Here is a 21,393-nt window from a genome sequence, read left to right as displayed (position 1 = left end):
ATACATTTTAATATGTTTACATGAGCTGAATGAATTTAGTTAAAACAATTTGTAAAGTCATCCGGTGCTTTAACTGCTTGGTCCACAACAACCGCACAGGCCATGTTGTATCACTTGTTTTTCTTCAGTTTCAAGTTATTTCATCTTAACCTAATTATGGGAGAAGAGATTCAAAGATTTCTTCCATGGGACTACTAAACATGGCCCTTCCCAGCTGCCGTAGTTGCAAACAGGATGCAAACTACAACAGGGTGTTCAAAGAACCGCCATCAATATTAACATAAGCGTTTTTTTGCAGGCCGGGTCAGTTTATGTCTGTTCCATGAAAACATCCCTGATCTGCACTGGGATCAAGCTCATAATTGGAACAGTGTGTTTACATGTTTATCCTCAGTCAGTGGCCTAACATGAGAAATGATCACCAACCTGCGATTAAAGCAATTGATGTCCTGACCCGATCAGGATAAATCTGAATTGAGAATTTTGCTGAATAGATATTGGCTATGATTCCAGATGTTAGCTCATGGATCAACAGCTGCCCCCCCCATTAAAACTGTCTGTGCAGCGCTGTGAGCAGGCGAAGTGCTGAGCCACAAAATATAGAGAGAAAAAGAGCTGCCAGTTTCAGTTAATTACATGACAGGGGGCCGCAGTGAAGAAAGGGAAGGAAGACAGAAAGAAAGAAAGATTGAGTATTGTTCTCATGCCTAGCGTAACAAATGAACAAATACTACAGTAAAAATCCTCCTTCCCACAATGAAGAGCTATTCAGCTCTACAACCCACTGTGTCTAAACCTCATTTAAAGCAAGTTTAAATTGTATAATGAAAGCAGACAGAATTAGAACTAGAATATAGAAATTGCCCCATTATTCAACCATAGGTGAAAGTCTGTTAATGCCCACAGCTCAGTGCAGCAATGACAGACTGTAATGTAGAGTCTGTAATTCTCATATGATCACTAACCTGTAGAATGATTGAATGGTACAAAAATATAGACATGTTCTGTTCTATAACCAGGGTAAGTAATAACTAGGACCACTGCACATGCTAAGGACTGTTACATGAGTGGGCTTTTATTATATTCAAACACTCATCTGAACATGGCTATGAAAACGGGGTGTTACCATCGCTACGGTGCAGACTCAACAAAATTGGGGTTTCATGTCTGGATACTGGGAGGAAGGGGACGCGCTTCATCCATCTATTCATACAATCTTTATCATCGGATATTGATCACTCCACTCTTCCATCATTTGTGAGGCCCTAATCTGTGTTTTCATCTTAATTCCCCACCTGATGAACTGTTTATATCTTTGTACAAGCTCCATTTGAATGTGGGTCCTTAGGGGACACAGTAGATTTTAATAGTAAAATGTCTAGCTGTATTATTCATGCTACATAGATCTTCTGCTCCACATGCTCTCACCGTACACACAACACTGGTTGTGTGTACGGTGAGAGATGGAAGCACTAAATCCAAATTATCGTCCCCATTCTGCTTATAAATCTCAGTTAGCACTTACATGTGGTTCATTTGCCTGTTTGAATTAAACCCAGAGAGGTGAGATGTCCAGTGGGATGAATTTGCATTGGTTCCGGCCTGGGCTCCCACTGGTCTGCAGTCTACCATGTTGTTTACAAGCAACCAGGGCCAATCCCTCAGCGGCTCCTGACAGCCACTGGCAGTCTAATAACCACCCGCTGTGTGAAGTATTTTCAGGTATCTAGTTCACTTCCTCCAATCAAATCCAAATCTGGTCCTTTAAACGTCCTTGTTGGTGAGTAATTTATCTGTTGTGGCTCTGAGCCAAAGCATAATGAACACACCAATCCATAGATACGCCGCTTCCCACTATCAGGTCAATAAAACAAAAGAGGTGTCCCAGCTGCTTGGGTAAAATCAGGTCCCACCTCCAGCACTTTATTCACAGATCACAGATTCACACATTTCCATTAATTGAGACTAAAAAGCCTTAAACGATGCTGGTCCAGCTGGAGCTGCCGTGGAATTGGAAATGAGACCATCTGATTTCTGTTCCTGGGTAAAGCACTTTAAATTAAGCTCGACCACAATGTAATAACACTGTCTCAGCTTGTGGAGTTCATTATATTGGTCTGTTTTTCATACGAAGCACCTTTATAGCTCAACAACATCTTCTCTTGTGTTATTTCAATTTTAATTGCTATGTGTAAATGTGTCCGTGTAAACAAAGGTTAATGGCAGAAGGAACGACCACAGACATTCTTCCCCATCCCTCCTCCGCCTCCCACCACAGGTAGGCCACGGCCGAGTGGACCACCAGAGAATAATCACCTGCAGTGAGGGGAAATCAATGTTGCTATGGAAACATCATTTGGGAAACCCCCGATCCGAGGCGCACGGGCTGCCCCCGGCCTCATTTGCACAGACTCACACTGGTCCATCCTCAGGTTTGGTTACCAGTTGCTGACAAAAGATATAATCACACTCGGTAATAAACACTCAGCATGATGCTATGTTAATTAGTAGGATCATTATAGTGAAGTGGTTAGCGCTATCACTCTTGTTGGCCCGTACGGTTGTTTCAGTTAGCACAACAAATTACTGCGGATTATGCATGAACGAGCATCTTTTGTGCAGAGGCAGTGAAAAATGTGTAGTGAAGTATTTTAAAAGATTTGTACAATTAAAATGAACTTTCAAAGAGGCATCAGCTACAAATGACCATCCCTCTCATTTTTTACATTTACACCGCCGGCAAAATGTTCAACAATTCATCCACACTCACAGTCCTCCCGACTCAAAGGGATATTGTACCATTTTGAGAAATGTGTTTCATTTCCCCTTTTTCTTTGTTTCTAAAAGATCAATGCCACTGTTAATGATTACGCTTCAGGGGTACTGGTAGGTAGATTAAGTCTGAAACACAGATTTTCTTATCCTCCCACTATCCAAAAATGAAGCTAAAATATTGCAATAGATACAAAGGCCTCCATCTTTCGCATTTAGAGAGTGTGCACATTAGCAATCAAGGGATGAAGCTGCAGTAGCGAGCTCCCGCTGATACATGCGCTGGACCAATTAGGCAGGGGTGGTACTGAGCCTTCAAACAGGGGATGGGGTTAAGGTAATGGCCATATCACATTGTGAACTCGGGTATGCCCGCATGCAAGCACACGCTGTCTTTCTCAGGGCGCGCTCGGATAATCGTGCAAATAATTGAGACGCAGAGAAGACAAGTAAATTACTGACGGAGCCAAACACGACCAAAGCTTTTTGATCCATATAGCTGGTTGTAATGTAATGTAAATGTTTTCCGTGAAAAAAGTACTGGAATTTCTTCGGGAGGTGGAGACGGCACAAATGTTGTCAAATACGCTATTTTCGATGTGTAGTTTGAATTATTAGTTTTGTCCATGTCCCATCCACTAGCATAGGGTGGCTGGGATTTATGTCCTATACTGCAGCCAGCCACCAGGTGGCAATCTAGACGCTTGAGCTTCACCTTGAGGGTCGTCCATTTCATTTCATTGATCTATCTCCGGAAAATATTTCTAACTTGAAGAACTGTGTAAACTTTACCAATGTGATAAATTGAAACTGAAATCCCCGGCCTGAGAAAGCGCTCACTCCTCTGCTGTTCAACAGAATATAAGCTGGTGGAAACACAGCCGTCATGACTCAACCCTGATATACAAACACAACAGCACCGCGGCCACTGTGATGCTATCTTCAGAAATCAAAACTTGTGCCTTTGCCTTTATTGTCTGGGGCTGTTATGTAAACCTCGAGCACACAGACAGACAGACAGAGAGACAGAGAGAGAGAAGATCACATGCTGCAGTCATTAATGCATCATCTGCCATCAATCCAATAAGCTGTGTGGCTCCATGAACTCTCTGCTTCCCTCAAAGGTCGCCTGAGGACCTGGCCTCCTCCGTGACGCCCCCCGCTCTATTGTCAGTTCGTGTGTCCTGCAGTATGTAAACAATTATGTTGCCCTACAATTATCGCAGCGCTGGCAGTCACACAGAAATGAGGATTACAGAGGGAGGGGGGGGAGGCACAAAAGCAGAATTAATGAACGACTGGAAGCGCTGAGTACACCAGTCGGAGTTGCATGGGGTTAAATAATCAGCTAATTAGCCTACTGGATAAACAATGCGGTTGCATGTTTATTCAGGGGGCTGTTTGGAGGCGAAGATATTCAAAAGCAGGGCACTGATGCTGTGCTGAGTCAGTGTTAAGTCTGTTAGTGCAAGTGCAGCCGCTGTAAAAAAGCACTGATCTAAGTGTCAAAACAGCCAAAGAGCTTGTTTCGAGGAATTTGTACGCGGGGGGGGGGGGGGGGGGGGGGCTCAGACTCCGGCCCGGCATCCTCCAAAGGGAAACTGAGAGGCTGCTACCGAAGCATAAAGATGACATCATCTACTCAAAGAATCAAGATTGCGTGAAAAAAAATGATATGCATGGGCACATGGGGAGCGGGGAGCGCACGAGGGGTGGAGCACATTCGTTCAAATCCAAACTCATGCAATATGGAGGAGTTAATCATCGCTGTGGCAATTTCAAAGTGGGTTCTTTTCCGAACGGCGGGAGAGGAGAGCATTAGCTGTTCATTAGCCAGCAGGCAGGGAGCCATGAGCACATTGATTAGGTCTGTGCACAGCGCCAGGGCCCATGTCTGTGGCCTGTGGACATTAGAGAACCGCTGTCTCTCTTACACTGAACTGCCAATACAGCATGTTCACCTGATTTATCCCAGTGGACGCACACACAATCCATATTTACATCATCAGTATGTTATGGATATATTATTAGATATTAGCACAATGACACTGTCAGGGGATTGATCAAAGACAAAAAAACGTTAAGTCATACTTTGTGACTCACAGCAACGTTTGACATCACCACATGGAATGATAAAAGACATAAAACATAAGAGGACGCATTGTGCATAAAAAATGATTGAAGTGCAATCAAAACATATGTTGCCCTAAAGAGAACCATGAAGTCTGTCAGCAGACATGTGTGTGTGTGACATGCGATATCATTTTATCGTCTTTTCCAGTGCTGCTCCAAAGTGTGTCCTAAACTTTAAGGAAGAACTGGGACTCATTTGTGCCCGCGGAAATTAGTCTCCCTAATTCGCCCACGAAACAATGAAGCCCCAGAAGCCTCAGCTAACTTCAACTACCTTTAATTTTCAAGTTGTGCTCAACTCGTGCTTTGCATTTGCTTGAGCTATTGACTCTCAATGGCCTCAAAGTAATTTAGCAGTTCTGTGACTCTTAAGTGCTATTCCTCTTTCATTATAACAGGTTAAATAAGAAAAAGTAAATACATTTATTTCTGTTCCCAACATAATTTCCCCAACTCACTGGACCCGAATTGTTCAAGCCCGCGGCAAGTGAAAATCAAGTTTTTAAACATGAAGTACTTGCACCTTAAAACTGCAGTAAACAAGTGTCAGTCTGCAAAATAAGAAGCTTATCCTACGCTCCAAACAACTTGGAACGTTGGAACTCTCAAGTCGGAAATTTCAAGTCGGAATATCTGACATCCGAGTCTGTCTAGAACGCAGCAAAAGAGCCAGGATTTGTGATGTCACAAACCTTAGAAACCAATCCTGTAAACATGTGGGTGGGGCTCAACTTGTGGATGGAGCTCAGTAGCTGGAAGGCTCATAAAGTGCAAGTGATATTAGCATATTCATGGTTACCAGTCGAGAAATTAGAGTGGAAGGTGTAGTTGTACATTTAAGTCAATTTAAGGCCACAAGGCCACATTTTTCTTCATGATACACCTCATGAATATGTAATTGTGCGATAGAAAGTAAAGTTTTAGGAGAGTGTGAAATTCTGACAGTTTTAGGTATTTTTTACTTATAAATCAACAAGCAGCATGTGGACACAAACCCATGCATCTCTCAGGTGGTTGTGATCTGCGTGACTGAAAGTGAATCTGCTCCAGACTCAACCAATCGAGTTGCGAGCGTTATATCAACACATTGCGACCATGTGGCCATTAGTACAATCACATGTTCAATGCTCCCCATATAAACAATGCACCACATTTCCAGTTCACGAAAGGCCATGGCATATTTCTCCAAGGATTCTGGACAGTGGCGGTTACGCACGCTCACCACCACGGTTAATTATTTCTGAGGCATTCTCAAAACATCTGTTCACCACAACAAATGGAAGAGGACCGTGCAGCTCTGAGGGAGGTTGGCCTTTCATGCTTTCTCTCTGGTTCAAACATTTTCTGATGATCAAGTTTTTGTGTCATTCTCGATGGAGGTCAGAGGTCAATGTCCGATCAATGGTATTCTGCAGTGAAGATGATTTGTGGTTGTGCTCAAGGACACTACAAGAGGATAGACCTCTCCTTACCCAAACAGTGGTCATGGTCACTTAGAGGTCCTAATCTTAATCTCCCAGCACTTGAAGCAGTCATGTTCCTGTCTGATAACAGCTCCTGTGGAGAGGCAGGCATAACAGCCTCCACTCCACCCGCCCTAACCTTCTCCCACTCCAGAACTCGTAATCGTTCCATTCTTGCTTGCCCACCCCCACCATGAACCGCCTCTGGCAGTCAATGTCAGGTCCGGCTTACCAGGACTCCATTTTGCTGACACAGGGTGAAACATAGATATATATAAACACTAGATGTCTCGTCCGCGTTGCCAGCCAATGGAGTCGAACGTCCGCACATGGCGGCCATCTTGCCACAGGCTGCTCGCTCAGCCATAACATTGTGTTGGTAGTGGAACATGTACTTTTTAATTAACTATAACTTGCTCAATTTTCAACCGATTTTTAAACGGATTAGTTTGTTATAAATGCTGGAGATGTAGTTATGACACTCCATACTTATTAATAATGATGTTATGTTCTAAAAAATAGAATAATGTCCTTAAAAATAGGTACAAGATTTCCCTCTACAAATGAGATGTATTCTTATGATTAATTATAATTATAACCATGGGTTTTCATATGGAAATATCATTAAACAGAACAGATAGGGGCAATAAATACACACATGCACAAGGTTTTTATGTTAAATCAATATATAGGCTACTTAAACTCAACATACACAATGGCAACATGAGATATATGTATACGTTTATAATAGCAATATTACTAATATAATACAATAATTTGAATTATCACATGTTTAGTTTAAACAAGTAATAATTCAAATTATTGTATTATATTAGTAACATTCTTTTTATAAAAGTGACATTTATTTGCAGTAAAAAAAAGGTGTAAGATTTCCATTTACAAATATACATAAAGAAATGCTGCATGTTGAAAATTCCCACCCTCTAGAGAGAACTAGACTACTTCGGAGGTATACAGATGGAGGACCGACATAACAAATTACAAAAAAAACAGTGAAATCAATTGAAAATCTATAATATTTACTAACCTCTGAAGAGGCTGGTGATATATGCCTAAAACGCTGATATGATATGATAATGGTGATTCTTAGGTGAGTCGCATCAAGTTTGTGAACATTATTTTTTCTATTTCCTGTCTGACTGAGACGTGGTAAAACCGTGGTAACATTTGGCTAATGCCCTTTGAAAAGGACTGTTTTATTCAGCTGCTGTCGCATGTTGTTGCTCTGTAAGTTCAGTGTAGTAATTTTAGCGATGTGGTGTAGCCTTATTTTAAAAAACACTGACACAACTAATGTCAGCAGCGTTTGGTGGTGGCTGTCTATGCCATACTGCGTGTCGACGATGTGCTCCCCAAGCACAAACACATCCTCTGACCCGATCCTCTTCCGTACAATGTACATGACCTCCAGCAGTTTGATGGGCCGTGATCGTCCGAAACTCGATGACGCCTGGCGAATGACCCACTCTGCTGCCCTGACGACCTTCACTGTGCCCTCTGATGGAATCACCAGGCCTCCATTGTTTCTTAGAGACAACAGGTGGTAGCTCTGGTCCTTGATGGCAGATGCAGCCTCTGTCACCAGGCTGGCACGGCAGACATCACAGGACAGCTTCTTCAGAGCCCTTCGCACACCAAGTCCTGAAATTTGAGTTGGATAATAATATCATAACTTATAATAATAAATAATAAGCGTGGAGAAATAAAGGGGACATTTCTCTTTTTGGACTATCGTCAGATTGTTTTCCCACAGATTTGACTATTGGCTCTATCGGTTATAGGCAAAATTGACATTCAGTCAGCCTTTACCGGAAATGTACACAAGAGCGTTGTCCACAAGACCATCGAAGCGGATGGGAAGGTAGCTGTGGTCATGTACTAGGGCAGGAATGTCAGCAAACGGGGATGGAAGATCTTCTTCTCCTCCTGCTGCAAAGGACATATCTACAGCCGATAGGCTTGTAGAGGTGTCGATGACCGCTGGTAGGGACTCTGTCTCATCCTGCGTTGTCACATTGCCTCGGCATGGTTTAACAACTACTTGAACTGGCTGGCATTAGGGTTGTTATTCCAGCCACCTTAAAAAAACAAGATATACAAGTATATTACACAGATATTCAATATATGATATAATATAAAATGTTTGATGCTTAAAAAAAAAAAAACTAGCCACCCCTGAATGATCTTTCCAAATAAATTAAGTTGAATGACATTATCAAACAATTCAGAAAAAAACAACATATGGACCAACCAACTGAAAACAATATAAGCTTTGTGTCACCAAGTGTTGCGGTTGGTAAATAAAATTTATGAACACTACCGGATGCTCTGATGGAGTTAAAGAGCAGTTCCAAGTGGTCCTTGCTGAATCTGTAGGTCAAGACATATCGCTGTCCTTCAATCAGCACAGGAACCATCGCCAGCAACGTGTCAATGTTTATGATGTAGCCCAGGACAGAGAGGAACCTTCAAAAGCAAATATTGTATTACTATGATGATTCTGCCAAAACAGGACACAAGAAAGCAGGGATGCAAACAAATAGTATAGGCTGAAAATAGTGAATGCTCCCAGTGCAGCACTTCTCAAGGCAGACACAAATCCACATTTCAAACAATTCACTTCATTGCCATGGGGGGGGGGGGGGGGGTTAAAACTGACTAGTTTGCATCCCTGACCTTAAATGTAACACAGAATTGAGGCCTGGGGATATGAGTCAAAGACAGATGGGGGGACCACTGGCAATAAAGTCAGCAATTTCCTGTAGAAATCATAATGCAAGATGTTTTTTAAAAAACAACCCAATTTGAAATCATGTGAAACCTCAGTTAAATCATGTGCAGCTTAAGTTATATTGAAAAGAAAGAACAATTCTGCCTCTCCTATAAATATAAAATTACCCGGTACTAGCCTAGCCTAGCCGTGGTACACAACTAAGCTGCACGATTAAGTCGTTTTTCGGAGAGAAAAGCTGCGATTTCAACATGTTCAAGCATCCAGAACTATAACCACATTAATAACGTTTGTAAGAAACCAAACCATTTGTAAATCCGTCAAGATTTCAGAGAGATAAGAGTATAAGTGTTTGAGCAGATCACTGACCCTCCCTCAGGTACCACAGATCCTTCCAGAAAGCCTGCCTGTGGCAAGATGGCCGCCAGTGATGACGTTCTAGACTCCGCCGGAAGACATCTAGTCTTTATATATATCTATGGGGTGAAACTCACCCCGGCTGTCTCCCCTGTAATGCTGTGTCCTCTCACCACACTCCCACCTGCAGTGCTGCTGCTGGGAGGGGGATCCCTGATAGTCCTCAAAAGGTAAAAGGCACAATATGTGGCCAGGACCTACCCAGTGAGCAACACTGTAACCTCATGGGTGCTCCCTGCCTCCGCCTGCTCAACATGTTGGTCATCCATGACCTCAGCTGTATACAAAAAGAGCATCTCCTTTTAACCCTGAAAGCACATTTTAACGAGCACTCAGAGAGCGCAGCGGTCTGCCAATGCCCCACAGACCCCTTAAATCAAGCCCCACCACGATGCACACACTCATATATATGCCTGATGTTTTTTTTGAGACAAATCACATTATTATTTCTTTAGAACCATGTTCATCCAAGCACCATCCAAGTTCTAAGCAAACCAGCTTTGTAGTTTTTGCATAAACCAGCAAACAGTCAAACAGCAATGAAAACATCACCTCATTTGCTATGGAGAAACGGTACAACCTATGAGTCTTAATGGGAAATTCGAGTGCTTCCGCTTTTTCATGCAAATGAAAACAACCTCCGATGGATAAGATCGAAATACATCACCAATTCATTTGAATTCACAGTAAACTATACTCATCTTAGCTGACTTTCCTTATCGCTACACTGGACTAGAAAATCACTGTTAAAGCAATCAATGTATTGACATGGTCTTTTTGTTGTGGGTTAAGGCTCTTTTTGTGGACATTATTATGAGTAAAGGAATTTGAACTGGGACTACTTGTTTTTGAGTCTGTGATGATCTCTGGTGGCCTTAAACATTTTTATTAATTGATGAATGTAGGTCCTGGTTTGGTTTTGTATCCCAACGGCTGATGAAGACCTCTACAGCGAAAGCAACGTCTTCACTACGCAGCCACTTTCACTCCTCTCTTGAGTTTTTCTGTCCCTTTAACAGAGCATTTACACCATCACTGGGCCTTGTCCCTGGGGACTCAGATGTTTGTTATCACGGCAGCCCCCCCCCCCCCTTTCTTTTGCGCTTGCTTTGCTGACCTGACCTTCCACTGTCCATTCGTCTATGTGTGTGTTTGTGAGAGAAGGGCGGTGGCGGGGATTATATGACCCTCCAGGCAGCTGTAAAAGATGACTTATGGAACCGCGGTGCTACAGATGCAACAGTAGCTTCTCCCGCCAGTGCAGAGCAGAGGGGGTTCGGTGTTAGGATGAGGGAGCAAATTGATCTGCAAGGAAGTGGAGGGGGGAGGATGCTGCTGAGGATATTTGGGTTTAAGCTCCAGCTTGTTGCATGGTAAAAAAAAAAAACATCTGGCAAAGAAGGGGATTGTGGGTGAGGATAAAAAGGGAGTCACTGTGTGGAGCCCTTTTCTTTGTCCTTTTGTATTCTCATGTGAAAATATGACAATCCAATTACAGCTCCATTTGAAACGATTCACAGCCATTCATTCGGTGTCAAACCTGAGAGAGGAAATTGAAGAGGGTTCTATGTCAGAGCCTTGACATTTCTGTGTTAGACATATTGCCTGGTGACAGCTAAGGCTGACAATTTAAATGCATGTTGGGGATAAATCACTGTTATAGGTCCAATCAAGTCCGCTCCCTCTGTGGGCGCAGTAAAGGAATGAGCCGAGGCACAGATGGAGATATGGAAAATCAATTCTTAAGGGTCAGAAAATTGTGACAATTCTGGCAAATAACCCATCAATCCATTGCACGTTTGAAAAAAGGAATCTGTAGTTCAGCAGAGTATGGCAATACTCTTTGTTGACACCAAGATGGACTACAACCATTTCAGTTCTTTCAATGAACCAAATTTGATATGGTACCTCAGGTGTAACACAGCTATTTAAAGACAGATGATAATGAGAAAGGACAACTTTACTGTCAGAAAAGCTAAATCACGATTATTATCTTTATGATGGATTTAAGCGTGTGTCTCCTAAACTATAGACTGTTCAAATAAACAAAATATTGTCCCTGTCCTAATAACTTCTGATTAGTGGTGGTTTCATTGTGAACGTGTAGAGGGAGCGCAGGTCAGCCGGAGAGTGAGAAAGGAGAACATGCAGCGGGGTAATACGGTACGCAATGTGGCGGAAACCCAAATAAGAATGCACACAATTAAGTTACAACAGGTTATAAATGTCGGTTTCATTACATTTTCAGTTAATTTCCCAGCTCTAGTTCACCGTCTTCTAAGGTGGATAAAATAATTCAGAATATGTTATTTGTGAGACGAACACAGTTTAGCTCCATCGAAGTGATCAACTCTCTTGTCCTGACAAGTCAAGTCAGTGTTAGAATGGAAACTCTCTGCTTAAAAATCACTTAAAGGTTCAGTGTGTAGAATTTAGTGACATCTAGTGGTGAAATTGCGTAATGCAGCTGAATACCCCTCACCCTTCCCCTTCGAAACGTGAAAGAGAACCTGTGGTAGCCTTCAGTTGTCCTAAAAACTCAAAAGGTGTTTGGTTTGTCCAGTTTGAAAGACTGTAAAAACATGGCTGCCTCCGTAGAGAGGACCCGCTCCTGATGTAAATATAAAGTATTCAAATATAAAGGTCCAAAAATAGTAATTTTTACAATTTAGATAAAAAAATACGAAAAAAACCATCAGTAAGATCCTTTTATATAAAATTTCTGCCAATACAACCCTTTAAACTGAAACCTTTCACACTGAACATTTGAGGCCTCCTGACCCTCATGTTCTGCCTCCCTACAAAAAAAATACCAAATAAGTCATTACATGAGTGAAACTGAACATTGTAAATTGTGAGGTGCACAGTTTGCAGTTCGATGTGCACTCTGGTCAGTGTTTGTTCCCCCATGAGACCTAGAGAGAGACAGTAAACCCTCATCATTCAGAACAGCAGAGTGTAAAAGCCATTGCTGCACAAGCACAACTGGTGAATCTAAACTCCAGTGACTGCGATCATCCACAAAAAGCTTTGCCCCACGGGCTCCAGCATTATCTCTTTAAACCGATATACTCACACAACGAAACAAGCCAAACTTAGCGGATCTCAACATCTTCTCCCGCCTGTTTTCAGCCACGAGCTGTACTTTCGCATGATGACATTCATCTGTGCACGGCGGCAGGAGCGTGATGTCTGCGGAGCTACTGTAATCACCAGTTTTCCAGAGAGTTCCAGGGCAATGAGACCAATCTATGAACGTGCCAGTGTGGTATCGACGTTCCCTGGCAAGGCTCCAGCCACGCTCACAGTGGTCGGAAAGGGACTCCGACCAAAATACTGAGAGAGCCAAGCCCTGACAGAAAACGCAGAGCCGGATGAGCCAAGATTTTGATGCTTTATCAAATAATCAACCGCTCAGACTGTGTTTAATCAAGAGAAAAACCCGGGAGGTTTGTCAGACTGCCAGGGGTTGTCTTATCCATAAACAAGCTTTGTTGGGTACAAATAGGCATCAAGCTATTAACTATACATATGTCAGTATACTGTGTGCAAGACCAGGAGGTGTCATTCACTTTTTACTTTGTTAAAATAAGAAGTTAAGCTACTGCTCAGCGAAATCTTCAACCATGCGCAAACTGAGGATATCTGTCAACAAGAGTATAGCAGGACCACTGTCTTATCTCCGCTGTTTGTTTACAGAAGAATCAAATCTCTGTCTCACATCTGCATCAGAACCAGGCCGACTTTACATGGAGACGGTTCGAATCCTCCAACACAGACCAGTCAGTCATGGAGAAAACAGTCGCTCTTCCGAACTCTATTAACCCTTCTTCATCTATCCATTTCACACCTTTTGACTTGGGTGTAATGCTATTTGCAAGGACCCTCCCATTTTGTTGCTCAAATCAGCTACCAGTGGTGAAAGTGGTGCCATTCAGTACCATGCCAGCTGCACAACTCCCCAAAATCCTCAACCCCACCTATTAGCAAGTCAATCAAAAATCTGCACAAAGCTGAACAAAAGCAAAATAAGGAGTTGACCAGCATCAACAATTCGCTTTCAGCCACTGAGCATCACGCTGCCTGAATTTTCTTCCAAATTATCCATGTATACCCAAAAGAACCTCCATCTGCCTTCTGATCTCACTGCCCTCAGTGATCCAATTTATCAGGCCATGCTGAGGGTAACATGAAACACGTTCATGTCCATAAATACATGCGAGCTCATGAGCGAGTCGGATCAATGCTAATTCCAGCCACGCTCTCAACAGGAGTCCAACTGATGATCCTGCAGGGGGGCGGGGGAGTAAGATCTTTACCCTCCCACAGGGACGAATGACCTATGACACAGCAATCGGTGACCTCGCAGGTGAGAGACGAATATCCAAGTTGTGTGTTGATGGGTCAGAGGTCAATAGAGTCCCCAGAGGAGCTGCCTGTTGTGTCGGGCAGAAGCACCTTGTGATTTTAAAAGCGGACACAGCAGGGGGGGTGCGACAATTGCAATTAATGTCCTTCACGTGAAAGCGCAGCCGTCAGCCTGGCTGATGCCTCGGAGAGCTGGACACTTGTCCTCCAAAAATAATCCTGTTTCTCTCAATGTACCCGAGGAAGACGTCAGCAGAAGATTTTAATTCCTGCAAACACTAATCAGTGGCGCTTCACAAAAAAAATCCAGCATTTTCATCAGGGCTTATTTGCATTTGACTTATTCAGTTTAATGACCTTCCCGGGATAAATACTGACAAATTAGCATAGAGTTGTGATCCGGTGCAGGGGGCCGTTGCAAATTCTGTTTGTGAACATTGCAGCTGTGATTCCAGGAAGCCAATTCCACGATACAGCAGAACCCATACCTAATGTTCTCATGGGATGAATGATTGTACACATTCATCACACACGGAAGACAGTTCTTGGGGTAGATGGGGGACGGGGGGGGGGACGGGGGGTTCTGATGATGCTAATTCTCTGTGACAAGGCAAGGGTTGGAGCCACCATCTAAGCAGGTTATTTCAACATGCACTGATGACTGCATCATCAAGAAATGTTGCCTGCACCCAGTGTGGCGTCTCCCCCACTGGTTTCAAATCGAATCACTTATATTAAAAAGCCTAACCAGTGCTCAACTGGACTGAGTGACGCTGTGGAAGAGACGACAGGCCTCCTTCCAGATTTAGCCTGCAAAAACTCTAAGTATAGATGCCATTTCCAGCCCCCCCCATCATAACCATCCGCTCTGAGAGACAACTCCCCACCTTTCCACACCCCACTACCCAAACCCCATTCGTTAACGGCCGCCACCGCTGTTCGTCTTGTGTGACACGTCTGGCAGTAACGCGGCGATCCGTCAGCGGCAGCGTGTCACAGCGTAAATCATCGGCAACGGTCGATGAGCTCCAGACAACACACCCACTGAGCGTGGGGGGAAAGAGTCAGGCAAAGGGGTGGACAGACAAGCTAGAAGGAGGGAAAGAAGGAGTTGGAGATAGACACAAAGAGATTATGGAGATTGGCAGTAGCCGTTGTCATTCTGCCACATTTCTTCTGTCCAAACTCCCATTCCTCTCTCCTTTGTCCTCCTTTCCCAGAACCGGTCTCAACGTCAGACCAGGCCTGTGTTGGAGACCAGAGGAAAGATGCCGGACCCAGGCTGCACTTCTAACACTTCTGCTTTTGATATTCACCAGATATATCTTCCAAACTCTGGAGTTACTCATCTGAAATTCTGATTTAATTGCTCATAAAAGGTCTTTTGGGCTTGACCTTACTAATAAGTTATGTTGTACAGCACGGAGGTGCGTCCAAAACCTAATTCCCACCTCTGACATTTATATGTGCATCCTGCAGCCTTTGTGATTGGATTACTGGTGTGCATAATAACTTTGGGGCAAAGCCATACTGAAGATGTTTTTTATTACTGCAAAAAATCTGTAAATATTGCCAGCATGGTAAGGCAGCCCTCGCTCTGCACTCATCAATCTCCAGAGGGAAATAGGATCAGAGAACGCTCTCCGAACCTCAGCCGGCGGATTTAATAATCGGTTGCTTTCCTGTATGTTTTCCAAGCCTCACAGACATGGGACAAAACAATTTGCTTTCCAAAAGAAGACATTAGGACGCTGAATGTGGCCTGTCACATTTCCGCATCCCTTCGTCCGTCCAACGTCCACGCTTGACTGGCTTGTTTTAATGGCTTCTTAGAAAAATTAGGCTTCTTCTTCCATCGAAAAAGATGTCCCTCCTCGCGCTTGCTACCGTGCTTACATCTAATCTCTTGCTACATCCAAAGAAAATAAATCCTGAGAGCAAATTGGTTGCAAACCAATGAGAAAAACATAAAATCTTGATCCATTGAAGGAACACAGCGTTTATCTTATTTGTATCTAAACTTGGCAATGTTTCAGTCAGCATCTGAGTCGATGTCTGGCAGAATTCTCCAGCCAATTGTCCACATGTTGAGTGGATAAATGTGTGTCATTGAAAGGACAGCTCTCCAGTGTGGGCCGGTAGCTCTGGGACAGCATGTCAGCTCCACAAGCAGGCGCATCCCCTCACTGCACGCAGGACATATCTTCCTGATCAGCTACTGCTCGTCTCCCTGTCTCCCTGTCTCCCTGTCTGTCTGTCTTCCTGTCTTTGTGCTCGTCCATCTGCTGTTGTACAGCATGTGTTACATAAAGACAAGGTTCCTTCAATGGCAGGGGTGGCATCCTTGTTCAAAGTCACTGGCCTCACCCTTCTCCGGATGGACAGGGCACAGCTGCTCACACATATCCTCAAATCCTCTCCAGACACCTAACAAGAAAGGTCAGCACACAGATCCAGATCGTGTGTGTGTGGGGGGGGGGGGGGGGGGGGGGGGATGCATTATTCCAAAGAGTGTCGTCACAACTATAGAGAGATGATTGTGCATGTGTGTGTGTGTGTGTTTGTACTCTTCAACCTGCCCTATACCCACAGCATCAATTTATGAAATTAAGGAGGAAGAGTGGGGGGACTTCTTACATATACGTTATACGGACGTATATATAACCAATGTACGAATCTAGGATCAATGAAAAGCAACTTTATGACTTCTTGAAACCCAACGCGGGGGAGTCATCTTTTAACTGCGACCTGCAGCGTCACAGTTAAAAGACGATGCCGTCTGAGTGTATAACTAAATGTTTCACTCTGATCAGTGGATTTGATTTCAGTGTCCCAGGTCCTGCAGTGCATTACCAACGACACACAAGCCTCCGATCTCTGCAGAGAAAGCGCCGAGAAATCCATTAAAAGCTCCTCTGTGGCTGCAGACATTAGTAATATGCTGAGTGGAAAGCACACAAAAGGACTCTAAATGTCCTTGGGATGAAAAGAGAGGATAAAGAAAACGCAGCGAAGAACGCCTGAATCAGGCTTTCCATGCGATGTGCTTCACTTTTGGATTGGCATGAATATTGGTCAAATAATTTACAGGGGCTCAGTACCTTGAATAAAGTATAGTGCAGCTCGATTAAGCTGATGAATACAGAGGTAAGTCGCAGAATTGGTAGTGATGAGGCCAGACGAGAAGAATTTGGGGAATAAAGGCTTTGAATGTTCCTGATTTTGTCAATCATGCGAAAGTGACAGCAGTAATTCTGACTCTTTTCAAAAAATAAATTCCTTTGGAGAATAGGAAGTCAACCTATCTGTTTGTCAGGCTAAGAGACACAAGGTAGAGACCGCTTGAGAGACTGTTTTTTTGTTTTAGAGCTGATCAGGGCTGAACAATCCCTGAACACTTTGAACAAATTGCGTCACTATGCTTTGACGTGTAATCGAAAACAAGTAGAATCGTGTGTAATTTAATGGCTCAACCTACATAGTGACACAATTGTTACCAAGTAACATGGCTCCCTTGTTAAGATACATTTCCCACGGGGGGGGTTTGCTGGAAGACATAAAGTGACTGCAGCCGCAAAAATGAATCGTGTGAAATCTGGAAAACATTGCAATGAATGCACGAAAAATATTTCATTGAGGAAAAATATCATAGCAAAATTAATCCATTCTGTTTTTTTGTTATGCAAATCACACTTAATGCAATTACAGGGTATTAACACTAGCTGCTGGATCCCTGCTAAGTGATTCACATTACGGATAATCCCGTGACATGTCTGGAGCATGACGGCGTAGCAAGCTCTGCCGCTGTGATGTCATCCTGTACACGTAGTCTGCAGACGGTGATACCAGCAGCACTTACTGGTTCACTCATCCAGCATTTCAGTTCATCCAGCAGATGCAATAAGAGGGCATAATTCAAACTGAAACGATACAAATTATTATTAGTAGTTATTATTTTACATGAACTATTAATCACTATTCATAAAAGGAATTTGCTAATTTTTATATTGCACATCCCAGGCTTAACAATCTGTACATTGTGTGACATCATCTGTCCATAGCGACGTTGATATCAATGAGAAAATTATAAAAAAAGATCATAATAACAATGCTGGATTACAAAAGGTGTTGTTACCTGTGAACAAGAATAAGCAGGCAGTTTCAATCCAGCAACAGAATGCAGGACTTTACTAGATTATTCATATCTGCTAAATGGGATTGAGGAGTTTATAGACTGGAGCCAAGGGGGGTACAAAAGAGCAAGCTTAAATTCCTTCCAGTTTTATGTAAAGCTATGTAGCTTATTTGAACATTTTGAAATATCAATCTTCAATTCTAGGAAGTATGATTTTGTCTCATCCAAGGATCCTTGAAAGGAATCATTAAACATGCGTTGCTCTGGCAGAGAGCGTCTCTGAAAAAACCACGAAGTCCCCTCTTCAAAGTCACTTCCTTTGTTTCAGCAGTTTTGTTGACTTCAGACTTCACTTCTAATAAAAAAACACCAGCACTACAGTTATACCGGTGTCTGGCAGAGGTAAAAGTAATCAAGTTTAATTTTCTTCAAGAAAAGCAAAAGAGATTGTGCTTGTTTCAATATTAATCTTTTCCTAATTCATCTCATCAGCTTAATTCTAGGGTGAACAGCCAGTACAGTAATCATGCTCAAATGTACAGAACGATAGAAATAAGCACAATTCTGTATTTTACCCTTCTCTAAAATTAAAGCCGGGAATCAAATTCATAGCCAGCTCTCACAATCCAAAAAGAAAGAGATGAAGTCATCCCCTCTGCAAGTTACTCACAAGTAGCGATTACATCACCAATTCTCATAACAACCTCCAGACGTACAAAAAGCAATCCTTGGGCTATGCGGCACCTCGCTCTCGCTGGCGTGTACACAGACACACTCACACAGTCACTACCTCTCACACACACACACACAACCACACACACACCATTTCCTACCCTCATTACCATTTCATGACTCAGATTGAATCCACACACTCTGTGCCAGGTGAAAGTCTACTTCAACACATGGATCACAAGGCTGCAGTGAGCAGATGTTTGAAATGAAAATGCAGAACAGATCATATATAGAGGAAGAGGGTGCACGATAACGTCTTGTGATGTGGCCTTCGATTGGCCGATGGACTTTTTGTCTCTTCCGGCAGAAGTCTTATATTAATCAGCTGCAGATCAGAGACTGGCCACACACAGCTCCCCTGTGCCATGGGGTGGATACTTTTATTAATTTCTCATGGGAGGAAGGGAAAGACAATTAGGAAGTGTTAAGTAGAGCAGCCCTGCTGAGCTGGAACAGCGTGGAAATCTCAAATCTCAAAGCTTTGAAACATGACTCAGTCTCGTAAAATGATATTGTACCGCAACTTACTATTACAAGATCGGCATGTTATCACCTCATAATGATGATATGTGTTGGCAAACAGGAGCCTTTATGTACACATCAAACAGACAATCAGATCAGCTTTTATCTGGAATAGGGTTTTTGGCAAGTGGATCAATGCACTGTGAGTCCAATACTCACACTCCTTTTTCATGTGTTTTTCTCTCCTCTGACCCAGAATGGAAAAATACTCCTGCTCTCCAGCTGCTGAATGCTATATGTTCACCAGCTAACCACGCACACGCTTTGGCTCAGGAGGTAAAGAGGGTTGTCTATCTAGTGATTCGATCCCAAACACCTCCGGTCTGTATTTTTTAAGTGGCCTGACCATGCACTGTATATAAAGATGGACAATATGAATTCCTTTTCCTTTGTCTGACTAATATTTGTGAGTTTTAGAGCTTTTTTAGTGAAACTGCTGTGGCCAAAAACCTCAGCATATGAGCAGAGAGAGTGAACATAGACAGTCGAGGACCATTGAACCAAGACAAGGAGCTAAATGATGCCGAAACACTTGAGTTGGGGGTGTCATTACAAGTGACGCAAATTAAACATCTACTTCCAATTTGCAATGATTGACTACTGCGGCTTTAAACTGATTTGATGATGTACAAAAAGAAATACAAAGACTTTTTTTGTGTTACAGCAGGTTTTCTGCGAATGGGCTTTGGTGAGAAAAACTCTACTTTAATCTAAACTGTGCTGATTTCTCATATCAAGGTATTTGTACCTATTTAAAAAAAGATTGTTTATTGAAGAATTTAAGTGAGTTGATAACGAGACTTGCCGGAAATAGATTATTTCTTAATGGAAAACAAAGTCAAAGCGGCCGAGGCCAGGATATTCTGACTTTTAGTGCCGAGTCTGGGTCTAAAATTAATGCAGCCTACAATTACCATAAAGCCACTCGAGCATAGAGCGCACCGTGATCAAAACATTATATGGCTGGTTTCACAGGCTGAGTGCTATTAATCAAGATTAGTGATCTGATCTCGAAGTAAAAAATTGGTGGCGCGCCACTTTAACAGCAAGTTGCAGACAGAAAAACAACGACTGCTAATAAAAAATAAAGAACACATGTATTTTTGTAACCTGCTTGTTCTTTTACAGGCTTTTAATTGGATACAAGCTCAGTGTCTTGAACTGGAGGCAACACAAATGGTCTTCAGAGACACACCCAGCTTATATTTAGTAATTCTAAGAAACACTCAGAGCAGGACACCTTTATGTTGTTGTGTTTTTGTGTAAAACCCCATGTGTTTTCTTGCTCTCTAGTTTCACTGTTGAAGTCCTTCAATCTCCCATCCGCTTCTCATATGTATTTGTGATACCTTGTTGGCCAACTTTTAGCTCACAAATTGACAGGGAAAAAAATCTATTCTAAATATAGCAAATGTGAAAAGTTCAACCTTTGCACCGTGCACAGAGTCGTGAAAACCACGAAATGAACGACAGCGCTGTCGAGACGGACAGGTGATAATGTCATCAGTACTCCCGTTTCATTGGAAAATCAGTTCACATTAGCCGTGGAAGCTTTACGACGTTTCCTACAGCTTTCACGCACTTTAAGGTTGAGGGAGCACATATTGAACCAGTCAGGTGCATTACACAAGGGGGCCACAGCAGAAACACTTGTAGCCAAGGCTGGCATAGCTCTCGGAGGTATATTAGGATTAAACAAAGCACTCAAGCCTCTGTTCGGCGGAAGAGTACCTGCTTGTATCCCACTCTGGCACTGTAATGACGCCTCAAGAGAGGAGTGGACTTGGACATGGAAGGAAAGAGCAAAGCCATCGCTCTGGACCACTCTGATCCTATAGGACTCAGGTTGGACTCGCTGCTAAGAAAAGATGGCTGCAGTCCACGCTTTTTCAGTGCGGGGAAAAAAATGGTTGGGATGAGCGAACGGAAAACAGGACAAATTGCCTTCATCTCTCCACCCCATCGGTGCCAACCGTGCCTCGGATGTGTCCAAATGACAGGCCGAAAGCTGACAAGTGCCTTGTGGCCACTGATACAGACATCCTGTCACATATGGTGCTCAGCCCGAACACGCCAACACACACTGTGGCTGGGCAAAT

The 21,393-nt window shown here is 43.0% G+C and overlaps 1 protein-coding gene across 1 annotated transcript; it reads right to left on the bottom strand.

Moving 5' to 3' along the window:
- Nucleotides 1-7,019: 7,019 nt before the first annotated feature.
- LOC133949109 (uncharacterized) lies at nucleotides 7,020-9,595 on the bottom strand. Its single transcript, XM_062383293.1, has 4 exons — nucleotides 9,490-9,595; nucleotides 8,710-8,855; nucleotides 8,199-8,467; nucleotides 7,020-8,030 (listed from the first exon to the last, which is right to left on the bottom strand). Exons 3-4 carry the CDS (start codon nucleotides 8,329-8,331, stop codon nucleotides 7,561-7,563), a joined length of 603 nt encoding a protein of 200 aa, XP_062239277.1. The 5' UTR covers nucleotides 8,332-8,467; nucleotides 8,710-8,855; nucleotides 9,490-9,595; the 3' UTR covers nucleotides 7,020-7,560.
- Between the last annotated feature and the right edge of the window lie 11,798 nt (nucleotides 9,596-21,393).

The sequence above is a fragment of the Platichthys flesus genome, chromosome 23 (genome assembly GCF_949316205.1).
Source record: "Platichthys flesus chromosome 23, fPlaFle2.1, whole genome shotgun sequence".
In the NCBI taxonomy this organism is placed as follows: domain Eukaryota; kingdom Metazoa; phylum Chordata; class Actinopteri; order Pleuronectiformes; family Pleuronectidae; genus Platichthys; species Platichthys flesus.
Note: the sequence above shows the minus strand (reverse complement) of the source record. Positions and strands in the feature narration are given on the sequence as shown.